Here is a 21,274-nt window from a genome sequence, read left to right on the forward strand (position 1 = left end):
AGTTGTTTGTATTTAAGTCGTGCGCGCGGGCGTTCATTCGGCCGTGTACGACCACCAGCTGACTATCGATCCCTGGTGGGTGACAATGCAGTGGGCTGCTACCCAATATTATCGCGAGAAAAGTGTAAACAATTGAAGTTTTTGTGTGTTGTGCTGCTTGCCGCCTGCTAGATAAAATACCTAGAGAGTTTCCTATTAATCATGTATTTATTTCTTTTGACGATAATCTGTGCGAGATATGAATAGTTTCTCGAAGATGTCTCTCTAATCTCGTGTCATCATCTCCACACACAAAATTACCCCCTACCCCCACAAAACCCAACAAAAAAATAACAAAAAGAAACCTTTAAAAAAAATAAAAAATAAAAAACAAGATAATATGGACGGACAGAGATGTTATGCTGGTGAATAGTCATAACGCGTTCTTAATTCGGTGAAAACGATGCTCGGATTGAATAAGAATTTAAGTTTCATTATAGCATCTGAAAGCTGAGAGAATATTAATATCGAATAAATTATATTAAGGTAATGCACATAAATAAAAAACAAGATAATGTAATATAAATGACATGAGGGTCGATTTAAATGTGGAGATAATAGATTGGCCTGAAGAAAGAACCACTGCGCAAAATTAGTACATCGTTGCAGTCTGCGATGAATTATCCAGGATTTAATGATAACCAAATAATATTTAGACATACACCGCATGTTTGGTCTACTTTAGTTCTTATCCTTCATTCTGGAAAGACGAACATTTCATCACATTTACAACTCTCTTTCGTTATTTGAATAATGATTGAGCAGAGTTACATAAGTTCTGTATGGTATAAGTTATAATAAAGCGAGAATGCTTCGTTTCATGAATGGACGATTCGGGTAACTTTTGTTTAAAATGACAAATTTGAATATGAATGGTCGAACAATTTGGGGGTTTCGTGCGAGTATAGTACATGTACCCCCTAATATTTTGGCATAAGTCTTTAAACTTTAAATTAAAGGCTGCCAGCATGCCTTCGCTATATTGTTATGCAGTGCTGGATTCACTTAAGTTATAATTGCAACGTATCTAGTTTGAAAACTATGTCAGGATTAATGACCAAATAGAACATGGATACAGAGAAAAGTTTGAATGTTATTGTAAATGTCATACAGGTCATGTAGTCATTCATCACCGATTATTTCAGTAATCAGTGTCATTTCTTACAATCTGATTTTACATTCCTGTAAATGGCAATTATTCACTTTATTTGAATCATTATATATCCGTATTCCTTTGGAAGAACATTATTTACATGCCCCGAGAAGTATATAAGTCAAAATCGATGTTAAAGTACATCAACATATTTGGAAGAATTAACCTAAAGGTTTGATCCAATGTAATATGGATTGAATGTCACATGATGAGATGTCACACTGAACTTATGCATGTTGTTGAACCAGTTCGTACTTTTATATTGTGACATTGGACTCTACATACTATTTTCTTGACCCAGTTTAGTACCTGGCCACCATTGTAAAAGTCCATAGTGATTGACAGTTTTACCTCTGGAATTGTTTTAATGACAGTTAAGCACATTCAGTAATCAGGATTGAATAGACTTTGGTTAAACAATATTAGTATTATATTTATAAACAACAATTTATATTTAATTAAAGATGAGTAAATGCACATACATGATCTGTATAACTTGAACAATAGACTAAATTAACAACTTTGTCTCAGCCTTATTTTTCTTTTCGGACATGACTGGGGGGTGGATAACAACTGTACAAGACACAGTTCATGCTGGATTGGCAGCTGTGTTATTCAGACAGAATATTGGGCCGCTCGCTACCAATTATTACATTTATTTTGATCTTTGTATCAAGACAGTAAGTATAATCTGTCTTATACTGATCCTTTGCATGAAATCCCTTAGAGCACACTAAATATTAACCACTGTTTGAACGGAACAAAACACCTGTGTATTCAGTAACTGTTGACCTAGGATTTGAATTGCTGATACACGTGTGGAAATCAACATCCCCTAAGGCAATAGCCTTCATCTTAACAAAATAGTAAAGCCTACATCACTGGAACTGACTGTTGTGTCAGACAGTTATGTTGCTCTTGCAATGCACATACATGTTGACATTTCAAAAGCCTCGTAGGTAGATTTGATTAAAAAAATAAGGAGATTGGGGCCTAAAAATTGGAAGGTTTTTCATGGCATTTTTCGTTTATAGTTTACACTATATATTCAAATATTGACCGACCTTCCAGGTCCAATTTGCCTGAAATTCTTAAGGGATGCGCCATTTCTTCCTGTGATGTACAATATTTTCCCCCATTGTATGCCCCCATTTCATATTCTCATCAGCTGTGTCCAAACTGTACAATAGCTAGGTTAGACTTAAGTAAACACGCAGTACAGCCAGTGTAGCCAATTAACAGTTAATCCTTATCATTGCATTTATCTTGTGAAAAAGACTGTTCCTTCAACATACTTCAAAGAAACCATGTTCTGCATTGTGTGGTGTGTATGCAAGCACAGCAATTGATTGGCAAAGAAATTATGCCCTATTTTGCTGTAACTGTTGTTTATGTTGTTGTAGGGTAAAGCTGTACCGATGTCACTTTTTGCCTATTATGCCAGTGTCGCGTATAGCTGATTATTAAAATTGCCGATACCGATTATGAGATCAATTATTTCAAGAAACCATCTGTTCTACAGTTAATGAAAGCACTAGCATTTGTTTGACAAGTAAACCATGCCCTATTTTTGTTATAACTATCAATGTCTAAAATGGGTGCGAATTTATGTTAATAGTTTAAATGTGGTATCAGTCTACCATACATGTGATAACTATTTCCCACATGTTATATCCCACCTTATTTCTTGTTGTTAACTCATATATGCAAATAAAACTCTTTACTAAATAACATATTTATTCCGAATTAGGTTTTTGGGGGCACATATGCTCTGTGATATGTTTCTTCATTCTGTCTATTAATTTAATGATGGTACCCAATGCTTATATCTATGGTACAGTAATGCCAGGTCAAGTTGACTCGTGTAAGTTTCATTGGTGGGAATGGAGATCATAATTTGCTCTCGAGAAAAATTTTACGGCATTCAGTGATCATTCCTGTGATTTAGGAAGCAATTCACTAACAAGCAAAGCATGTAAAGTGCAGCAAAAATAAATTTCTGAACTCCTGGTTGACGGAGATGTACTTTGTGAAGCTAGGCATAAAAGAGGGGTGTGTGTATGTTAATTCCTGAATGCGTGAAATTGATGGTCGCATTATAGGTCACTTATCTTACATTGCAAAGTACGATCATAGGGTTTTAGTATTAAAATGTCATTATCTAAATAAAGTTTCTAAAAAACTATTATTTGGAAAATAATATACATAATATAGATTTGCTTAATACCTGATGGTTCTATTAAAAAAAGAGAGACTGTAGGAAAGTAGATATTTTACATTTGATAATGCATTTATGTCAGGTGACAACAATTGGACCTATGTACTAATGGTGATGCACAATGCAAAGATCATGGAAGTAGTGCAAAACAGTCATATAATGATTTATTTTGTAATATTATGGCTGTATTGCTTGTTGTCAGTAAAGTAATAACTATCCCATCTTTTTCAGTTTTAATTGCCTATTACATTAATAGTCTTGAAAAAATATTCACTACTTATTCTGGTGAAATTTTTTGAAAATTGGCAACAAAATATTGAGATTGGTGATTATTTTTGGCAACAACTTTTTAAAAGCCAGGACCGTCCATGTAATGTGTATGCTGGAAGTTCAACAGCCACATGAGGCCTGATTGGCTGGTTGGCTGCTGTGATTAGGATGAGTGCATGCATGGTATTGATAATTTGTTGTGAACAGACAATCAGCAGTAGTTTACAGCAAGCGTGTTAAAAAGTATTTACTTATGAGGTATTTAACATTGTTTACTGAATAACATTTATTCTGAATTAGTTTATTGAGGTCTTATAGGCTGCATGATATGTTTTCTTCATTATTTCTTTTAATTTAATGACAGTAATTAATGTTTCTATATATAGTAGAGTAATGCCAGGTATTTATTCATGTAATTTGCTTTGGTTGGAATAGAGATGGTGTTTTGCTTGTAGGGAAAATTACACAGCATTCAGTGATTGTTCTTGGGATTGAAACTAATTGCTGACAATTTTATTGTTGTAGTTTATTGTTTGTTATGGTTTTATTTATTGCATTTAGTATTGTTGTTGAGGTAAAAAAGATTAATAAATTTATGAGAATGTTTTAACTTGACATTCTGTTTACTGAAGAAAATATTCTTTGTAGTGTGATAATAATATTTCATCACAACGTTATTCACATGTGATAGAATAGAACATGGCCTCTCTGGATTGCATACAATATATTTATGTAGAATTCTGGAGTTTTTTTCTCCCAGCATGAAAGCCAATTGGTATGTTGTTGTGATGTTGCTTTCCATGCACCAAGAATTCAAATCCTAGGTCAGTAGTTGCTGAATACATGGGTGTTCCATTCAGATATGAATTAATACTACAACAGTAAGTGTTCTCAAGGATTTTATGCTATGGATCAACAGAAGTGGGATTACAGTTATCATTTGCCTACAGTGGTCAGTCTTAATAAATGTATTATTTAGTAGCAAGCAGCCTTAAAATCCACCTACATAACAATGCTAACACTCCAGCATGAATCGAAACATTCTCATAAATTTGTTAATCTTTTTTACCTCAACAACAATACTAAATGCAATAAATAAACCATAATGAGCCATTTTAGAAAGAATGAAAAAAAGGTAGACAACAACTTGGCGGACTACGTTCTAATATAAAAGTTAAAGGAATATTGACGAATGATTCTGTAATTCCAGAAGATAATGGTTACTGGAAATACAGATGTAAAAAAGACTATTAAGATGTGCAGGTGATTTGACACCTCTCTGTGATAAAAATTATTCTGGAGAGTTTTGACCAAACATATTATAAATCATTATGTAATGTTTGGAACACTTGTATGCATGGACAAAAAAAATAGCATTAATGGAACTTCTATTTTTATTGCAAGAACTGTAACTTTTCCAAAGAAGGAGTCTTGGACTGTAAAAATCTTAACAGTGATGCCTTCATTCAGGCTTCTTTGGAAAAAGTGGGACCCTGTGTCCCCTATCAGGTGTGTGGTCATCTAGAATCAAATGTGGATAGCAAAAGTGGGACCCTGTGTCCCCTACCAGGAGTGTGGTCATCTAGAATCAAATGGGGATAGCAAAAGTGGGACCCTGTGTCCCCTACCAGGAGTGTGGTCATCTAGAATCAAATAGGGATAGCAAAAGTGGGACCCTGTGTCCCCTACCATGTGTGTGGTCATCTAGAATCAAATGGGGATAGCAAAAGTGGGACTCTGTGTCCCCTACCAGGAGTGTGGTCATCTAGAATTAAATGGGGATAGCAAATACCCTTACCCTTGTTTAGTTAAGAAAGTCAGATTTATTATCATAGGCATCCACATCATGGATTTATTAACAACTGCAAGAAATATTTACTTTTCCAACTTGACATGCTTTGAATTGGTTGTTGTAGAGCCAGACTACAGAATTGTTTTCTGCAATTTCCTTATGTTAGGATGTATTGGAAAAGTTGTAGCTGAAAAATGTGTAAAATTAAGTGATTAGACATTGTTGAAACATAGTGAATAATGTGCCTCTGTCATTAACTACACTATTATTGTTCTGTCTTAATTGATTGCTACATATAATTTCAGCCCATACTGTGAATATTGCTGCAAGAAAGCAGCTCAAAAGATATTGCTTCCTGGATCAGTATCATCAAAAGTTGCCAGTCCCAATCAGCTGGTCAGGTCAAACCATGACTACAGTGCAGACTACGGACAACTCAGGAAAATTTTTTCACAAAGGATTACATTGGCCCCGTCTCGTGTATTAATCAGAGAATTGTCTACTCTTAGAGTTCCAAGATCACCTTCTATGAGATTGTGTGGACCACATATAGTTGTGTATACCAACAGTAATGTACGCAGTTTAGGAGGACTATCAAACATTGTTGGGGGAGTTCGTAAATTACTGAAAATAAGATACCTGCTGGTGGCTGGTGTTATCGTTGGTGGTACAGTAGTGAGTCAGGTAATGAGCTTTTACTTGATGCACGTATAAATAGTTTATTAGTATGATTAAATTTGGGTATGCAGTTGCTGTAGTGACCTGAAACTATAGACCATCATAATTACAGTTTGCGTAAACTATTAGCCATCATAATTACAGTTTGCATACACAATAGACCATCATAATTACAGTTTGCGTAAACTATTAGCCATCATAATTACAGTTTGCATACACAATAGACCATCATAATTACAGTTTGCGTAAACTATTAGCCATCATAATTACAGTTTGCATACACAATAGACCATCATAATTACAGTTTGCATACACAATAGACCATCATAATTACAGTTTGCATACACAATAGGCCATCATAATTACATTTTGGATACACAATAGACCATCATAATTGCAGTTTGCATGAACAATAGGCCATCATGATTACAGTTTGCATACACAATAGACCATCATAATTACAGTTTGCATGAACAATATGTCATCATAATTACAGTTTGAATGAACAATAGACCATCATAATTACAGTTTGCGTACACAATTGACCATCATAATTACAGTTTGCATGAACAATAGGCCATCATGATTACAGTTTGCATACACAATAGGCCATCATAATTACAGTTTGCATAAACTATTGGTCATTATAATTACAGTGTGCAATGTTGTTTTATCAATTCATATACCTAACTTTGAATTCACCTATAATTTGTCATTTTGATGGACTATGCGGTCCAGTCGAAAAAAGATTGTCCAAACGGCCTATTACATTACATACCATATTGGCTGTAATTTTGATATATACCTTTTACTGTTTCAGGTGTATAAATATTTATAAGCAGAATAAAGTATGCTTTTTATGTACCTGAAAATTGTGCAGATTTAAATGTAAATATAGTTGTGTTTCAGAAGTTGCAGAACAAAAAACAATTATAATTTTGTATGGTTTGATATATGATGCATGAAAACTTAGCAGGCCCCATAAAATGATAGAAAATACAGCATTACTGATGCAACTGTTTGATGAATCATATAGAGAGTGTATGTAAACTTCTTTTGTCTGTCAAGTTTTAATTGATTCACGACAGCTTCTCCATTGTAACAAGATTAACAATAGGTCACTATTGTGGTCTCAAAGAGTGTTAATTTTTTGCTATCTTTCATTAGTTTATCAGCCAATCCTATTCCACCTACTGGTTTTATGGTATAATTGATTTCTGTTTCTATTATGGACTGATTGCAATGTCTTCTCTAGGGTGTACATTTGCGTGAGCTCCTGGTAAATTGAATTGGTTCCATCTTAAAAATGTGCAAAAACACCTGAAAACTATTCATAGTGTAACAACACCTGTAGCACTGATCAGTATTTATAAAACTCGTCTAACCATATGAGGACTAAAAACTTTTTGATCATATGTCATAATCATATGTCATAATTAAGCATGTGTTTAGTGACTTTTTACAATTCAGTAGTGAGACGTTTTAATTGATTATCTAGTTATTTACCAACTACACATGGCAAGGACATATGGTTTTCTGTAACAGGTGGTGATATCTCAGATGTTACATGTAGTTCTGCTGCATACAATGTAATGAAATTTTCATAACACACTGTGTCAGTAATAAAGATAAACAAGTTTTCTCTTTACTCATTAAAATTTATATATTACACAAGTTTTTGAAACATCTGAGAGGTCTGTTTATGCATAATGTTCTCATATAAAAACTACCTATTAATAATTGAAAATGAATACCTTATGAAAATGTGAGAATAGTAATTTCCCCTTTTTGTGAAAATCCTGGAAAAATCACTGGGATTGTCAGTGGACATTTATAAATACAGTACTGATTTTATGTCTTTAATTTTCAGAAAATTAACAAGTTGAAGCAGCATCTGCCAGATATGGATTGGATATGGGATTATCTTCCAGAGGAGGAGACTGTTGCTAGGATATCTGCTGCTTTTGTTGATAGAGTCTCTAAGATATCCTTACCAGAAAAGGTGCCACTCCTGTCTTCTCTCTAATTCAGTCTGTATTCTCTGTTGTCACAATACTTTTGTACACTTTAAGGAACCATTTATCTTATGAGATGTCTGATATAGATGGGGATTAATTAATTATTCAGTTTTAGAAGTCCTGAACTTACAGTAATAAATGTTCACCTTCTTTTTGAATAAATGTCACACATTCATACCTAACGGAATCAGTGAAGGGAGTTAATTTAATTTTAGCACTTAGTTTCGGGATTCATTGTCAGTAATTTCACTGAAGTAGTGCCATTTCAGTTTACACATTTTATTCTTAGACTCTAACACATACTAGTCTGTATATTTCTGGCTAATCGTTATGTGCTCATGTTGGTTGCTTCTGTTGATGCATCAATTCATATTGAATAAACACATTGTACCGAAGAAGAAATAACCAGAAATGTATGATACAAAAGTTAAATAAGCTCTGGGATCTGTTTTACATTTATTTCCTTAAAAAAGTTTTCTGAATTTGTGTAGAATATGCATCAAACTGCATACACCTTAGTTCCAGATATGCTGTCACATATTGCAATGAAGATCAGGTTATACACCAGTCATTTTACTTGTCTAACCAACAGAAAAATTGTCAGAAAATATATACATCTATGTACTCGCTTATAACTGCAAACAGCACATTCCCTATTTTGCCATCACATAATGTGCCAGCATATCAGGGTCTGTGTTTTTCTACTGAATATCTTTTGCACACTGCATAGACCTACATCTGCCAGTATATTACTCAACGGCAGAGTTGGGTCTCTCGGTTTGCATTTGGATCTGGCATGTAAGTGAGTGTATATGATACTGGTAGATGTATTTTCATTTAACGGGCAATCTCTTGCAGTTGCATAAGGCCAAAATGGAGACATTTAGTGCAGTCCAAAAATTCATTGCAGCAATTTGAACATATGTCTGGTCTTTTTTATGTCTTCAGGTTTTCCTGATGACGGGTTTAGGTACTACACATATATCATCTAATTTGAAGTGATAAGTCACTTACCTAGCCACACCTCCTCTCGTTGGACCATTATCAGACTATATATCCAGCATGTTTCAGAAATCAGTACTGTCATAGTATTATAATATATGTTACAGCTATCTTAGAATTTTTCAATAACTAGGATAGAATTTTGGGTTTATATGACTATTTCATTATTTATGTCAGTCATAGCATCAAAATATTAATGAAGAGAGAGCTGGAAATAAGCTTTCTCCTAAGTCTTTCATATATTTGTTTCTTTGGCAATGTTTGCAAATAAATATCATTGTAACCAGCAACATAGATTCAGATCTGCAGTTGTGTGGCAGAGCTGGATCTAAGCTGTTTACAGGTAGACCCTGCATTATTAATATTAATAAGTTCCCAATTGTTCTTAGGGCTGGTTGATGAACAGATTCCCACATCTGGATGAGCTGTCAGAGTGGTTCGCAAATCAGAACAGAGGTGACTTTTCCACGGTTCTTGGTGAAGGTAAGAAGCTGGTATGGTATAAATCTGGCTTGCTGCAAGTTCTTTATCAGAGTACTGTAAATCACACAATTTTGGAAGTTCTTTATCAGAGTACTGTAAATCACACAATTTTGGAAGTTCTTAATGATTATGATTGATATTTAGTGAATATAAACTTTGTCAGCTTTTGAGTTGGTGGGATGCATATACATGTACATAAGTCTTTCTCATGGTTATTAAGAAGTAAAATACTTTTTCTTTCAAGCATTTAATTAACTTCCAAACAAAAGCTAGTTGGTAGATTTAGTACATATAGTGTCGTATATCATCACCAGACAGTTACACACATAAACACGTTCAAATAAAAGATAAATATATGTTTCTGTCTATAATGGGTGTAGAAATAAAGTATTGAGTTGTAGTTGCAGACTCGTTGGTTCATTGGAGGGTTTGAATGTGATGTGATGTCATTTTCTTGTTTTCACCTTGCACTCGTTGAAGACTGGATGGTACTGTTCTTTAAACTGGGTTGCTATACTTCTTGTACTTTAACTATGCAGATTGGTCATCTAATGGTCACTCCCACATCAGTCATATTCTGGTTAATAGATTAGACAGTGTACTGATATGTTAAGGTAAATAGTATTTGACTTCAGGCACATGTAAATTTGGGCACTTAAATTATTTGATGACTTAAACAGTTTACTGGTTTATTCAGACCCAGTACCTGGTAAAATTTCCCTACTTGTCTATCCCTATTATATATATGTATTATTTCAATGTAGTGCTTGCATGGGTATTGGAAGTTTCTTTTTCTTTGCACAGACCCAGTATTCATCAAACATCTGAAGTTCAAAAGTTTGAGAATTCACTTAAGTTAGGTTATACATAACATGCATATTTTACTTTGATTATATTTTGTTTGGAGATAACATTTTGATATCAGGATTTACTCCAGTTGAGGTATGTTTGAAACTGGGGCAAGGAAAATATTGTGAATTAACTGTTTTTGATGGATTTCATGCTTGTTGTTAGAAACTGAATCTATAGACCCAAAGAAAAAATTATGCAGTCTTGAATATAAACACCTAGAAATTATAGTTCTTTTGAAGCCACAAGCATTAACACAAAGAAAAAATAATGAAATTCTTGGGATAGATATATCTTTGTGGCTTCATTTGGATTTCATCAGTGTCAAATTGTGGTTATACTGTAGGTCATACTACACTAAATTTAGCATGTTAAGTGCATACAAAATTGGTGAGTAACGAACATTTGATAATAATATCAGTTCAGTGACAAATGTTTTATTAAATTTATTTTCCGTATCAAAATCACTAAAATTGTGTGACTTACAGTACATGTAGGATTAATATTGCATTAATCTAATATGACAAAGTTTGCCTAATTTGTCAGTCCAGTTTTATGGTCATCATATGACAAAGTTTGCCAAATTCGTCAGTCCAGTTTTTTGGTCATCATATGACAAAGTTTGCCTAATTTTTCAGTCCAGTTTTATGGTCATCTGCTTATAGGTCTTAGTTGTACAGTCCATTAAGCCATGCAGGAAGCCTTTAAAAAATCACCTGTCTTAAAGAACCACCTTTATTTGTTGATAAGGTCATGTTATTAAAATTATTTTTGAAATGAACCTCAAGTAATCAACAACCTTTCACTTGCGAGAGTTGGCTGCTTGAAACAAGCTTGTCCCATTTGTGGTTGTAAAGTTGCTTTTGTTTTGATTTGTTTAAAGACAGTTTGACAGTGACTTAATATAGAAATTCTAAATTTGAAAAACAAGAATTCACAAAATGTGCTATCTCTTAGAACTGGTATTTTTTGTAGAAATAGGCAGATAAAGTGTATGAAGCTGATAGATTAGTAACCAATACCAACTGTCATCAAAATTATTATTATCTATAAGACTTAGTTTTGTGTTTAACTTAATGAAGTTTATGAAACTTGTCAATAAATTTCTGTCTTCTGCAAGACTTTTGCACTCTTGTAAATTGAGTGCATCACATGATGACTAGAAAGAAAGTATTGATTCTATAGAATTGGAGGATAAAACACAGTGAAAATACTTTTTATTTCATTTTGAGGCCTTGAACTTTATGCCTTTGCCTTATATGATGTCATTTCATACTGTTTCATGTTGTGTGGTATTATTACATCTGTGTAATACTGAATGGAAAAGGATATGTTAATCTAAGTAAAACAATAGTAATTTGATTATGTTCATTTCTATCTCTTTTCATCATTATACTAATACTTTTGTGAAGTTTTTCTCACACTAATTTCATTTTCACTAATTACTTCTTGTATTACTATCATACCCATCTTTTAAGTAAAAGTGTTTTCATCTTGCTTACTTCGATATGTTTACAGACAATAATGTCCACCTGAATTATTAGTTCTGGGTGTTAGGATGCACATATTCATCTGAAATTAGTTCTGGGTGTTAGGATAGAGATACTGCTCCCAGTACTAATGGGCTTAACAAGTATATAGTTTCATTGCATATCATCTGATTTGTACAAATTATGAATTGTGGATAAAACTTTACTTAGATATTTATAAATAATAAAAGTCAAAATTAAACTTATAAACTTGTGTCCCATTATTTGGGTTTTGTCCCAAAAAATAAAAAGGCAGAACATATTCTTTAATAGAGGGAATTATAATCCATGGTTCCTCACCATAAAGCACCTTAGTATACCACAGTCCCTTGTATAACACAATTATAGTCATGGATTCCATTATAACACTATCCCTGATATAACACAAGTATAGTCATGGATTCCATAACACAGATATAGTCATAGATCCCATTATAACACTCTCCCTGATATCACACAGGTGTAATCATGGATTTCATTATAACACTCTCCCTGAGATAACACAGGTATAATCATGGATCCCATTGTATACTGTTGGAATTATATTATTCTGGATAATATGTCACAATATCAGGCAATGTTGCCTGTGTATCTGTACCATTTTATTGTCTTCCCTGAATAATATTATGAGGGAATACTTATATACCATACAGCTTGAACACCTAAGGGACACGACAAATGTGTTCCAGAGATATGTCGTTTTAATAAATGAGGTTTAACAAATTCTAAGAAGTTCATGAGACAACTGTGTTCCAGCCATTGAGATTCTACTGTATATTCAGAGTTTTAAATATCTTTTAAACACATTTTAACTTCTTGAAGCAGCCATTCCATTTCAAATTATCTTCTAAGAATTTTTTAACCTGTTAAAGCAGCCATTTCTTTCAAGCAGATGCTGCCATGTTTTTTTTCTTCTTTTCAGTCTTTTCATCAAATATCGCATATTAAACTGCACTAGAGGTCAAAGAGTTTGATGGACAAGTGTAATTTAAAGTAAATTGATAGTGAGATGATGAAAATAAGAAAGTACACTTTATATTTTATGTAAAGATTTCAACTAAACTATTAGAATTTTGAAATTTGTGCCATATCAGTGCAGGGCCACATCCAAATATGATAAAATCTTTTGGCAGAACCATACTGGCTTATGTGATTCTGTATGCGTCTTGAACCAAAATATAGGTAAATATATTCTTTCATACTGCCCAGCTTTTTCATGATCTGGAATAAAAATCTTTGCATCATAGTGTTAGACAGTCTTGTTACTGGTGCCATTTACTCAGAGTTAATTAAACTTTTCATTTCCTAACGAGCATATCTTTTCTATAATTGCTGCAAAAGTAAGTTGAGCTGTGCCTGTATATCCCTCTTGTTGATTTTACTATTCTATGATTCATGATTCAGAGAGCAATTTGTAGGCAGTTGTCAAAAAAGGAAGTAATATATCTGAGAACATCCAGTAGGGGATGGGGATACTTAAGTAGAAAAGGAACTATTTGTGAATGATTTTCTTTGCTTTAGTGGGAAAGTAATACATGTTCAACCATAATCACTAATTTAGGGTCAGAGTATTTTAGAATGCAGTTGAATATATGAGAAAGCCACAATTCTGTTTTTGTAGTTTAAATAAGCAAGTATATGGAACAAAGGTCCACAAAAATGGTGTTTGTCACAAATGACCATTAGTAATTATCAATTTATAGTCATAATATGAAATCCTACACCTGGTAAATCTAGCCTTGGGGCCCTGGTTTAGTTACAGTAAAGTGTGACTAGATTTAGTAATTCTCAAGAATATTAATATAAGGGATGATTTTATAGTTAAATTAAAGAAGGTGTTGCAAATAACAAACACATTTAGAAATTTTAAACATACATAAATACTGAGTAATTACTCCTAAATTAACTTCAGAATGATAGTTACTCAAGTCATGTGCCACTAGGTTTGCAATCAAAAGGGTAAAATAAGTCATTGAACCAGTTGTCGCTACTATGTTTACCGCTCATTCAAGATCATCTGTCAAGATTTTTATATGGAATAAGTTGATAATATCCAGTAATAGTTGTATTTCTGTAATAAACTTAACTTGAATATAGAAGAAACTCAGCCTGGTGTAATAAACATGTACAGAAATAATTTTATACACACCATTAGCAGCAGCAGTTGTGAGCATTACTACTGTCACTAATTATGACATTACTTCCTATTCTACCTTGATGGTGAAGCAACTTGTCCCAGCCTAGGATGGGCTTTTAATACAGTAACTGTAAAACCTGTGAAATAGGTGGACATAGATAATAAGTGCCTATGCATGCAAAACTATATTCTTTAATTTCTTCTGGATTCTCAGATTTTTCAAATTAAGTCTGTAGTTTTCTGCTGTACAATACAAATGCAATACAGAAAACGTCATTCTGGAACCTCAGTCTATAGAGAAGTGTAGCCATAACTTGCATTCTCAAATATTTTACTGGAGCCGTGTTTATGTGCCTTCCCAGTATGTAAAGGACCCTTAGAGGAATTAAGTATGGCATGTGAGGATATTTTAAAATGCAAAATCTTCATTATTGAGCAGATCTGTTTCTTAGAATGACAATATTGCAATACCTATGAAGACTGAAATCTGAATATCATAAAACACCTTCTACATTGAAATAGTTTTATTGTCCCACGTGTTCCTTTCTTTCAGTAAAATAATGCAGTGAACCAAAAGTCTCTTAAAACCCCAATTTTAATTTGATCTGAGTCATTTGGTCTTTAGAGCTGCATTACATGTGAGTCTTCAACAAATACACATTTGTTGTCATGTTAACAGAATTTTGTCGTTGATATTGCATAATAAGTTTGTTATTGTAGGGTTTAACGCCATTTTTCAGCACAAGATAGGCTATACATGGTAGCCAGTATAAATGGTGGAGGAAGAACCGGGAAAACCCCGGAAAGAACCAATGACCCACTAGAAACTATTGGCAAGCTTTCTTACATACCCACATTGGTGGAATCCAAGACTCGAACCCACGTAGACAGAAGTGAGATGGCAGTGATCCGTAACGGTGAGCGCTTTAGACCACTTTCACTCTGCCACTCGTGGCCACTGCATAATACAGCAGTGTCTGCTTGAATGATTTTTTTTAATATAATCCAGTAACATTTAACTTGTAATATTTTTAGCTATTGTCAAAGTTAGCATGTAATAAACCCAACAAATCAATTAAGTATGATAAAAGCAAGTCACTGTGACTTTTTACCTGTGATGAGCAATACCCTCCAACAAGTTTAAGGACATATAAATATAGCTGTATCAGAGAAACTGAGCTGAATGCAAAAACTTAAATGTTGTTGCATACACCAGTGACAGTGACATCAGAAAATTGATACCTATGGTGTGCTTATGCTTCGCCGGTGGAAATAAAAGGCAATGGCTTGTAACGTGGCATACAGTAGAGGAGTTGGACATTTCATGGGGCATCTAGTTCATAGAATAAATGTACTGTATTTGTCTGATGTCCCAAATTTTAATAAAGGTTTGGCAAATTTACTAATGAGATCTTTGTCTGGTAATAAGCCACTGACTACGTTTTTGATAAATTTATCAGGCTTGCTCCTGGGCTTTCTCTTGGAGGAACATTTTACATATAGCTGGCACATCTCTTGTATGGTGTACTCTTTATCCAGATTTTACTGTGTGTTAAAAATGAAATTTTGGTTGCTTTTGCCGAAATCTTTTGGTACCTTTTGTTTTTTGTGCAGGTCTATATCAAGCAAAGCCACTAGTGTTGGGAGCAGATATACATTTAGCAGGTTGGTAGACACTTCAGAAACTTATTACTCAATGTTTTGATGAGAAGACTGACTTATATTGTGATCAAAATGTGTGGATAAGTGCCTGAAATCTTATTATTGGCATTCTTTTGTTGGCTTGTTGAAAAACTTAGTGCAAAGCATGCCCGTATTAGAGATAAAAGTTACAAATTCAGTTACCACTTTTTCTGTTGCCATTACATCATGTATACTGTATATACTTGCTTGTCAGTTGAGTCCACCTGCAACAAACATGGACCAGATCTGTTATTGCATACCATATTTACTGTATATGTTGGGACACCATATTTGTTGGTCACCATAAATTAATTTTGACAGAAATTTGTGTGTGTACTGTATGGTTTGGGACACATCTTTTTTTCAAGTCGTAAGTTGTTGGACACCTTTTAGATATTCAAAAATTACATGTTGGAAAATGCACTCCAACAGAAATTTAATTTTAAAAAATATAAAACTTTGTACTTTAGATAAAACTCTTTAATCCTACACACATATGATCCATTTTTTACAGTGCATGAGTATTTTTTTTATAGCTTTCTCATGCCGTAAAAAATTTATCATTAGAGGCAACACATCTCTTGAAGCACAAACTGCAAGGGATAATTTTTGCACTTTTAACCCCCATCTTATCGGCTGTCTGTCCAGGAATGAGATCAATGTACGCTAGAATTTCATCCATGTTAATGATGATATTGTTTGTAAAAATCATCTTCTCTTCTGGCCTTCAGAAATTCATCAAATGATGATTTTATTTGCTCCAAATATTCTTGGTGATGCTGGGTCATCAATTTATATGCATGAAGCACTATATTGTGTCACTTTGAAAATTGTTCCTTAGTTTCAATTTATTTTCAGAATTCCCATGAATACTGGTGTATTAGCTTCCATATTTCAGCTGACTTTGTATATATAAAAAAAATTGGCACACTTAAAAGAATCCAAAGTTGGCATCCAAGATTGTCTTGCCTTGTAATAAAATAACCTTTATACTGATATCCTTTAAAACAAATTGGCTTAAACTTATTTAAAGTCAGCGTCCGTGTTTGGCTTGCTTTGTTATCAAAATAACTTTTGTCTTTGATGTCCTGTCGGTAAGTTCAAAATAGGAGTTTACTGCTCGCTGTCAGTTGTGTTTATTCACCACCTGGCTTCTATTTGCTTGGCATTTGTAGTTATAATTAATATGAAAACACACTGATGTCTGCAGGTAAATAGTATGCACAGCAATAACTTGCTTTATTAATACTTTTTGTAACCCATACTAGTGAAAAGATTGTCACTTGCACTCAAGTGAATGTATTTTCAAATATTGATTTTTATTTGCGAGATACTGTCATATAGTTGACCTGAATATAATTCAGTCTTGGTTATTTTGCACCTAACGCCATGTCATGCATGAATGGCAGTTGTTTTCAAGCAATTGTTTGATTATTTCCATCTTGTTTGCGATTTTGTTGGATCCAGTTTTCGGTCGGATAACATATTCAAACCTTGGAGTACAACCAAACACGACTTTTGTTTCTCAATGTTCATGTCAATAAACAATGTTCTTTGTGTTATTGAACATAAGCAAAACACGCTACAATTGTGATGCCTGTGCTACGTATACAGAGTTCGTGGTTATATATTATTCTTTAATGCTTATGATGGAGAAAAAAAGTAATAAATGATAACAATACAAAGTTAGTTTCTTTCATTTTAGTATCAAATAAGCATTTTGTTTATCTATTTTATTGACACATGCTGGGGTGGTGGTTGTGCAAATTCAGCAAATTTATTTTGATTCTTACATCTTTGGACATATGATCGAGGTGAAAAAAGTTTCACCAAAAGTTCTGGGGCAGGAATTTTTAAAATTATTTTGTCCCAATATATACAGCAAATATGGTAATATGTTGGAAGATCAGGGTCTGTGATGGTTACTCTACTGATTACTTTTAATATACTGCATGGATCCAGATCAGCTGCTGCATTATGCAGTGGCAGATCTGGGTCTATGATGTTTGCAGTTGGACTTGATTTATAAGTGAGTACTAATGGTAAGTAAGATGTTTATGTTATTGTGATATGTGTATTCAAATTATTCAGATAAATTAGTATTGCAAATGCAATACAGAAAGCACACATGGCCATTTTGACCTAGAAGTCACTTTTAATCACTTGTGCTGGTAGATGTAAAATTGAATAGTATTTCTGGTTATTGATAAAATAAGTAATCATTGTTTTAGAGAAACATTTGACTGCCATTGAAATGACTGTACTCCTTTTGCTTGATCATAAACAAGGAGCATGACATGAGATGATGAATATGACAGTTTGTCACAAAATATATTTGCAGCTAGTCTCATTGCCAGGTTGTATTATCTGGTAAGAAGAGAAGTCAATGACAGAGAGCTTTAGGATGTGCATAAAATAGTATCCAATGACTGTGCACCAGAGAACATGTGATTCTATTCTGTTCTGACCTGGTGCTTACCCTATATACTTGCCTATAAGTCAAGTCCTACTTTAAGTAGAAACTGATGTGTCACCACATCATGTTCTGGCAAATCAGGGTCACTGAAAAATGGCCATGACCTTGATTTTCTTCTCATGATAGTTCATAAAAATAAAGTCTCTGGATTTATTTGACTGATAGAAATTGTAATGCTGTGTTTTCAGTATTTGTCTTCATGTCGGCATTTCTTTTGATACATGCTGTCAGCTGAGATTAGCTACACAGGTCATGTACTAGACTGGTCCTTGTAGGCTGTAAGCCAGGTTGGTGACATGTATTAGACTGGTCACTTGTAGGCTGTAAGCCGGATTGGTCACATGTATTAGACTGGTTACTTGTAGACTGTAAACTAGGTTAGTGGTATGTATTAGACTGGTCACTTGTAGATTGCAAGCCAGGTTAGTGATATGTATTAGACTGATTACTTGTAGATTGCCAGCCAGGTTAGTGATATGTATTAGACTGGTCATTTGTAGACTGTAAGCCAAGTTAGTGATATGTATTAGACTGGTCACTTGAAGGCTATAAGCCATGTTAGTGATGTATATTAGACTGGTCACTTGTAGGCTGTTAGCCAGGTTATTCTTTTGTATAGACTGGTCACTATAGGCTGTTAGCCAGGTTTTTCTTTTGTATAGACTGGTCACTGTAGGCTGTAAAAATATGTACTGCTTTAGAAGACAATCTACTGGTCAAAACATTGCAATCTGCCATTTAATGTCCTGGTTCTGTTACATGTATTCATAATGATGATTGAGTCATGTTTTTATTTTGTTTTAAAAAATTCATATTACATAATGGACATATTGATTGACTGTGTTCAGAGTCATTTCAGATTACTTAATTTTATAATTTGATGTGTTGTTGAACTATGGTAATAGTCATATGACATTTATCATATGACAGTCAAATGACATCCACAGATGTTCAAGTCACATGACCTAAATACACATTAGTAAAAGGTATCCAACAACTCCACTGCTGTCAGTTCCATCAGAATGTTTGTTGAAAGGAAAGTCTCCAGTCCTCTGCCTTCTGGTTTGGAGTTTTTTCAGGTGGTGTCATGATCAAATTCGTATTCATGTCAGTCACATCCCATGCGGGCTTGTTTTTTTAGTGGACTCGCTCCATTCACTCCTCAGTCTTCTGTCTGCGATCTAAAAGTCTGGACATTTGATTGTCTTTCCTTGTCAGGAGATATCTTGATGAATATGCCCTTATTTCAACCCCTCATTTCCAAAATTAATGCAAAAGCAGACAAGTTGCTGTGTAATCTTGATTGCTGTCCTCAGCAGATCAGTGATCTTTTAAAAACTGAGCTGCTAAAACTCCTAGATCAATGGTTTGTTGAATTTAGCTGTGGGGACTTAGCTGTGGAGATTCCCAGAATAATTCTGCCTTCTTCCCACCAAGCAGCCTTGAATACATATTTCCAATCTGATTCCAGAGTTACTGCCTGGCTCATATGAAACAAACCCTCAGAAGAAAAGTTTTTAAAACAAGTGGTGGACAGATATGCTGAGGGAGGAAGGTCTACTATTTTAAAAGCATAAGAGGGGAAATGGAAGTTTATTCAAGTGGTGTAAGCAGAAACATATCTTTCTATTAAAAGTCTCATTTCCATATGTAGCTTACTTCATCCTTTGCCACTTCCAGAAAAAAGTTAGCTGCCTTCACAATTGAGGGCTACCATTCCACGATTTTAGACATGCCTCATCATCATGGAAGGGATGGTATAGGATAGAACAAAATTCTCTCTGACCTTTAAACTTTGACTCATCTTGACTGATGGCTATGACCCTTTGTCTGAAATGGAATCTTCCATGGGTTCTGATATATTTTAATTAAGCCCTTTTTGACTCACCTGTGATACAGAACCTGCTTCCTAATTGTTCTAGCTACATCAGGCAAGATGAGTGTTATACATGCTTTGTTGGCAGTATATGACATAATCTCATTACCATAACTAATCCTGCAGTTCTTGTTTGATTGCCATTAAACTTGGTCATGACCTTAAGATGCACATATCAACAAATAACTGCATGAACAATTTGTGTTATTGCCCTTTGTGTATGACACAGTCTTGTTAGTCTCATTAATCTGGTAGTGTGTTTCTTTTGCAGTTTTTGATGGATTGCTGTAAAGCTAGGAACATACCATGGTCATCATCAAAGAATGCACAATTTGACAAATCTTTCTGCTTCTTTTTTTTCTTCTTTTGGAATTACAGCTTAATGCGATGTATGACAGAAAACGTTATGAATGCAGCTTGCTGTTTTTGGTCCATCTGGTACATATTATAGTCATCACATGCTGAGAAATTATTCTGCTAACATTATATTCAGAGGAGGTTTGTGCTTTTAAAACAAAAGGAAGCAGATTCATCTCTATCATGGTGTGGGGCTGGAATGCATGGGGGCAGTGGTATATTTACATAAACACATTTATCACTTTTCTTGGTATTGTCAGAAGTGATAAAATTCATTTAGGTTGAATCATGTTAAAATTAACAGTTTACACTGCAATAAATTTATCACAGGATCTTTTTAATTATAATAAATTCCAGGTCATGGAGGAAAATCTTATGCATTGTTCTTGTCTGTACTTAATATTTCAAATATTTGTATTAATGAAAGGCTTTCTTACATTTTATTTACAGATTCTGGTACAAATATGAATGCCTTCTCTTCTGCTAAGCCAGGGGAAGGAAACTCTGCTGAGAAGCAAAAAGTTGTAAGTTACCTTCCCTTTTTCATTATGGTTTCAGGAACAGTGAGTAGTTTAGACCCAGTAAATTAGGTCACAGACTAATGTAAGATCTGGTCAGCCAGTGTTAACTGTGCCTTGATGTGACCATGGAAAGGCCATTTAGCTCGCACTTCCTAAGCTTTATTACTCCAATGATTTGTTGAAAGGGTCATTA

At 34.0% G+C, this 21,274-nt stretch overlaps 1 protein-coding gene across 2 annotated transcripts in view; it reads left to right on the forward strand.

Moving 5' to 3' along the window:
• Positions 1–713: 713 nt before the first annotated feature.
• The window catches only part of LOC149781856 (dynamin-like GTPase OPA1, mitochondrial), a 98,538-nt gene continuing 77,977 nt past the window's right edge, over positions 714–21,274 (forward strand). The window contains exons 1-6 of one of the 2 annotated variants that reach the window (XM_089936051.1): positions 714–876; positions 5,778–6,156; positions 8,021–8,152; positions 9,560–9,653; positions 15,783–15,833; positions 21,011–21,084. In XM_089936051.1, coding sequence (XP_089792177.1) covers positions 848–876; positions 5,778–6,156; positions 8,021–8,152; positions 9,560–9,653; positions 15,783–15,833; positions 21,011–21,084 — 759 coding nt within the window. In that variant the 5' untranslated portion in view covers positions 714–847. The remainder of the gene's footprint in view (positions 877–5,777; positions 6,157–8,020; positions 8,153–9,559; positions 9,654–15,782; positions 15,834–21,010; positions 21,085–21,274) is intronic. The other variant, XM_089936052.1, reaches the window with a different exon arrangement.

Source organism: Sinohyriopsis cumingii, chromosome 15 (assembly GCF_028554795.1).
Source record: "Sinohyriopsis cumingii isolate HCF-2022 chromosome 15, ASM2855479v2, whole genome shotgun sequence".
Classification (NCBI taxonomy): Eukaryota; Metazoa; Mollusca; class Bivalvia; order Unionida; family Unionidae; genus Sinohyriopsis; species Sinohyriopsis cumingii.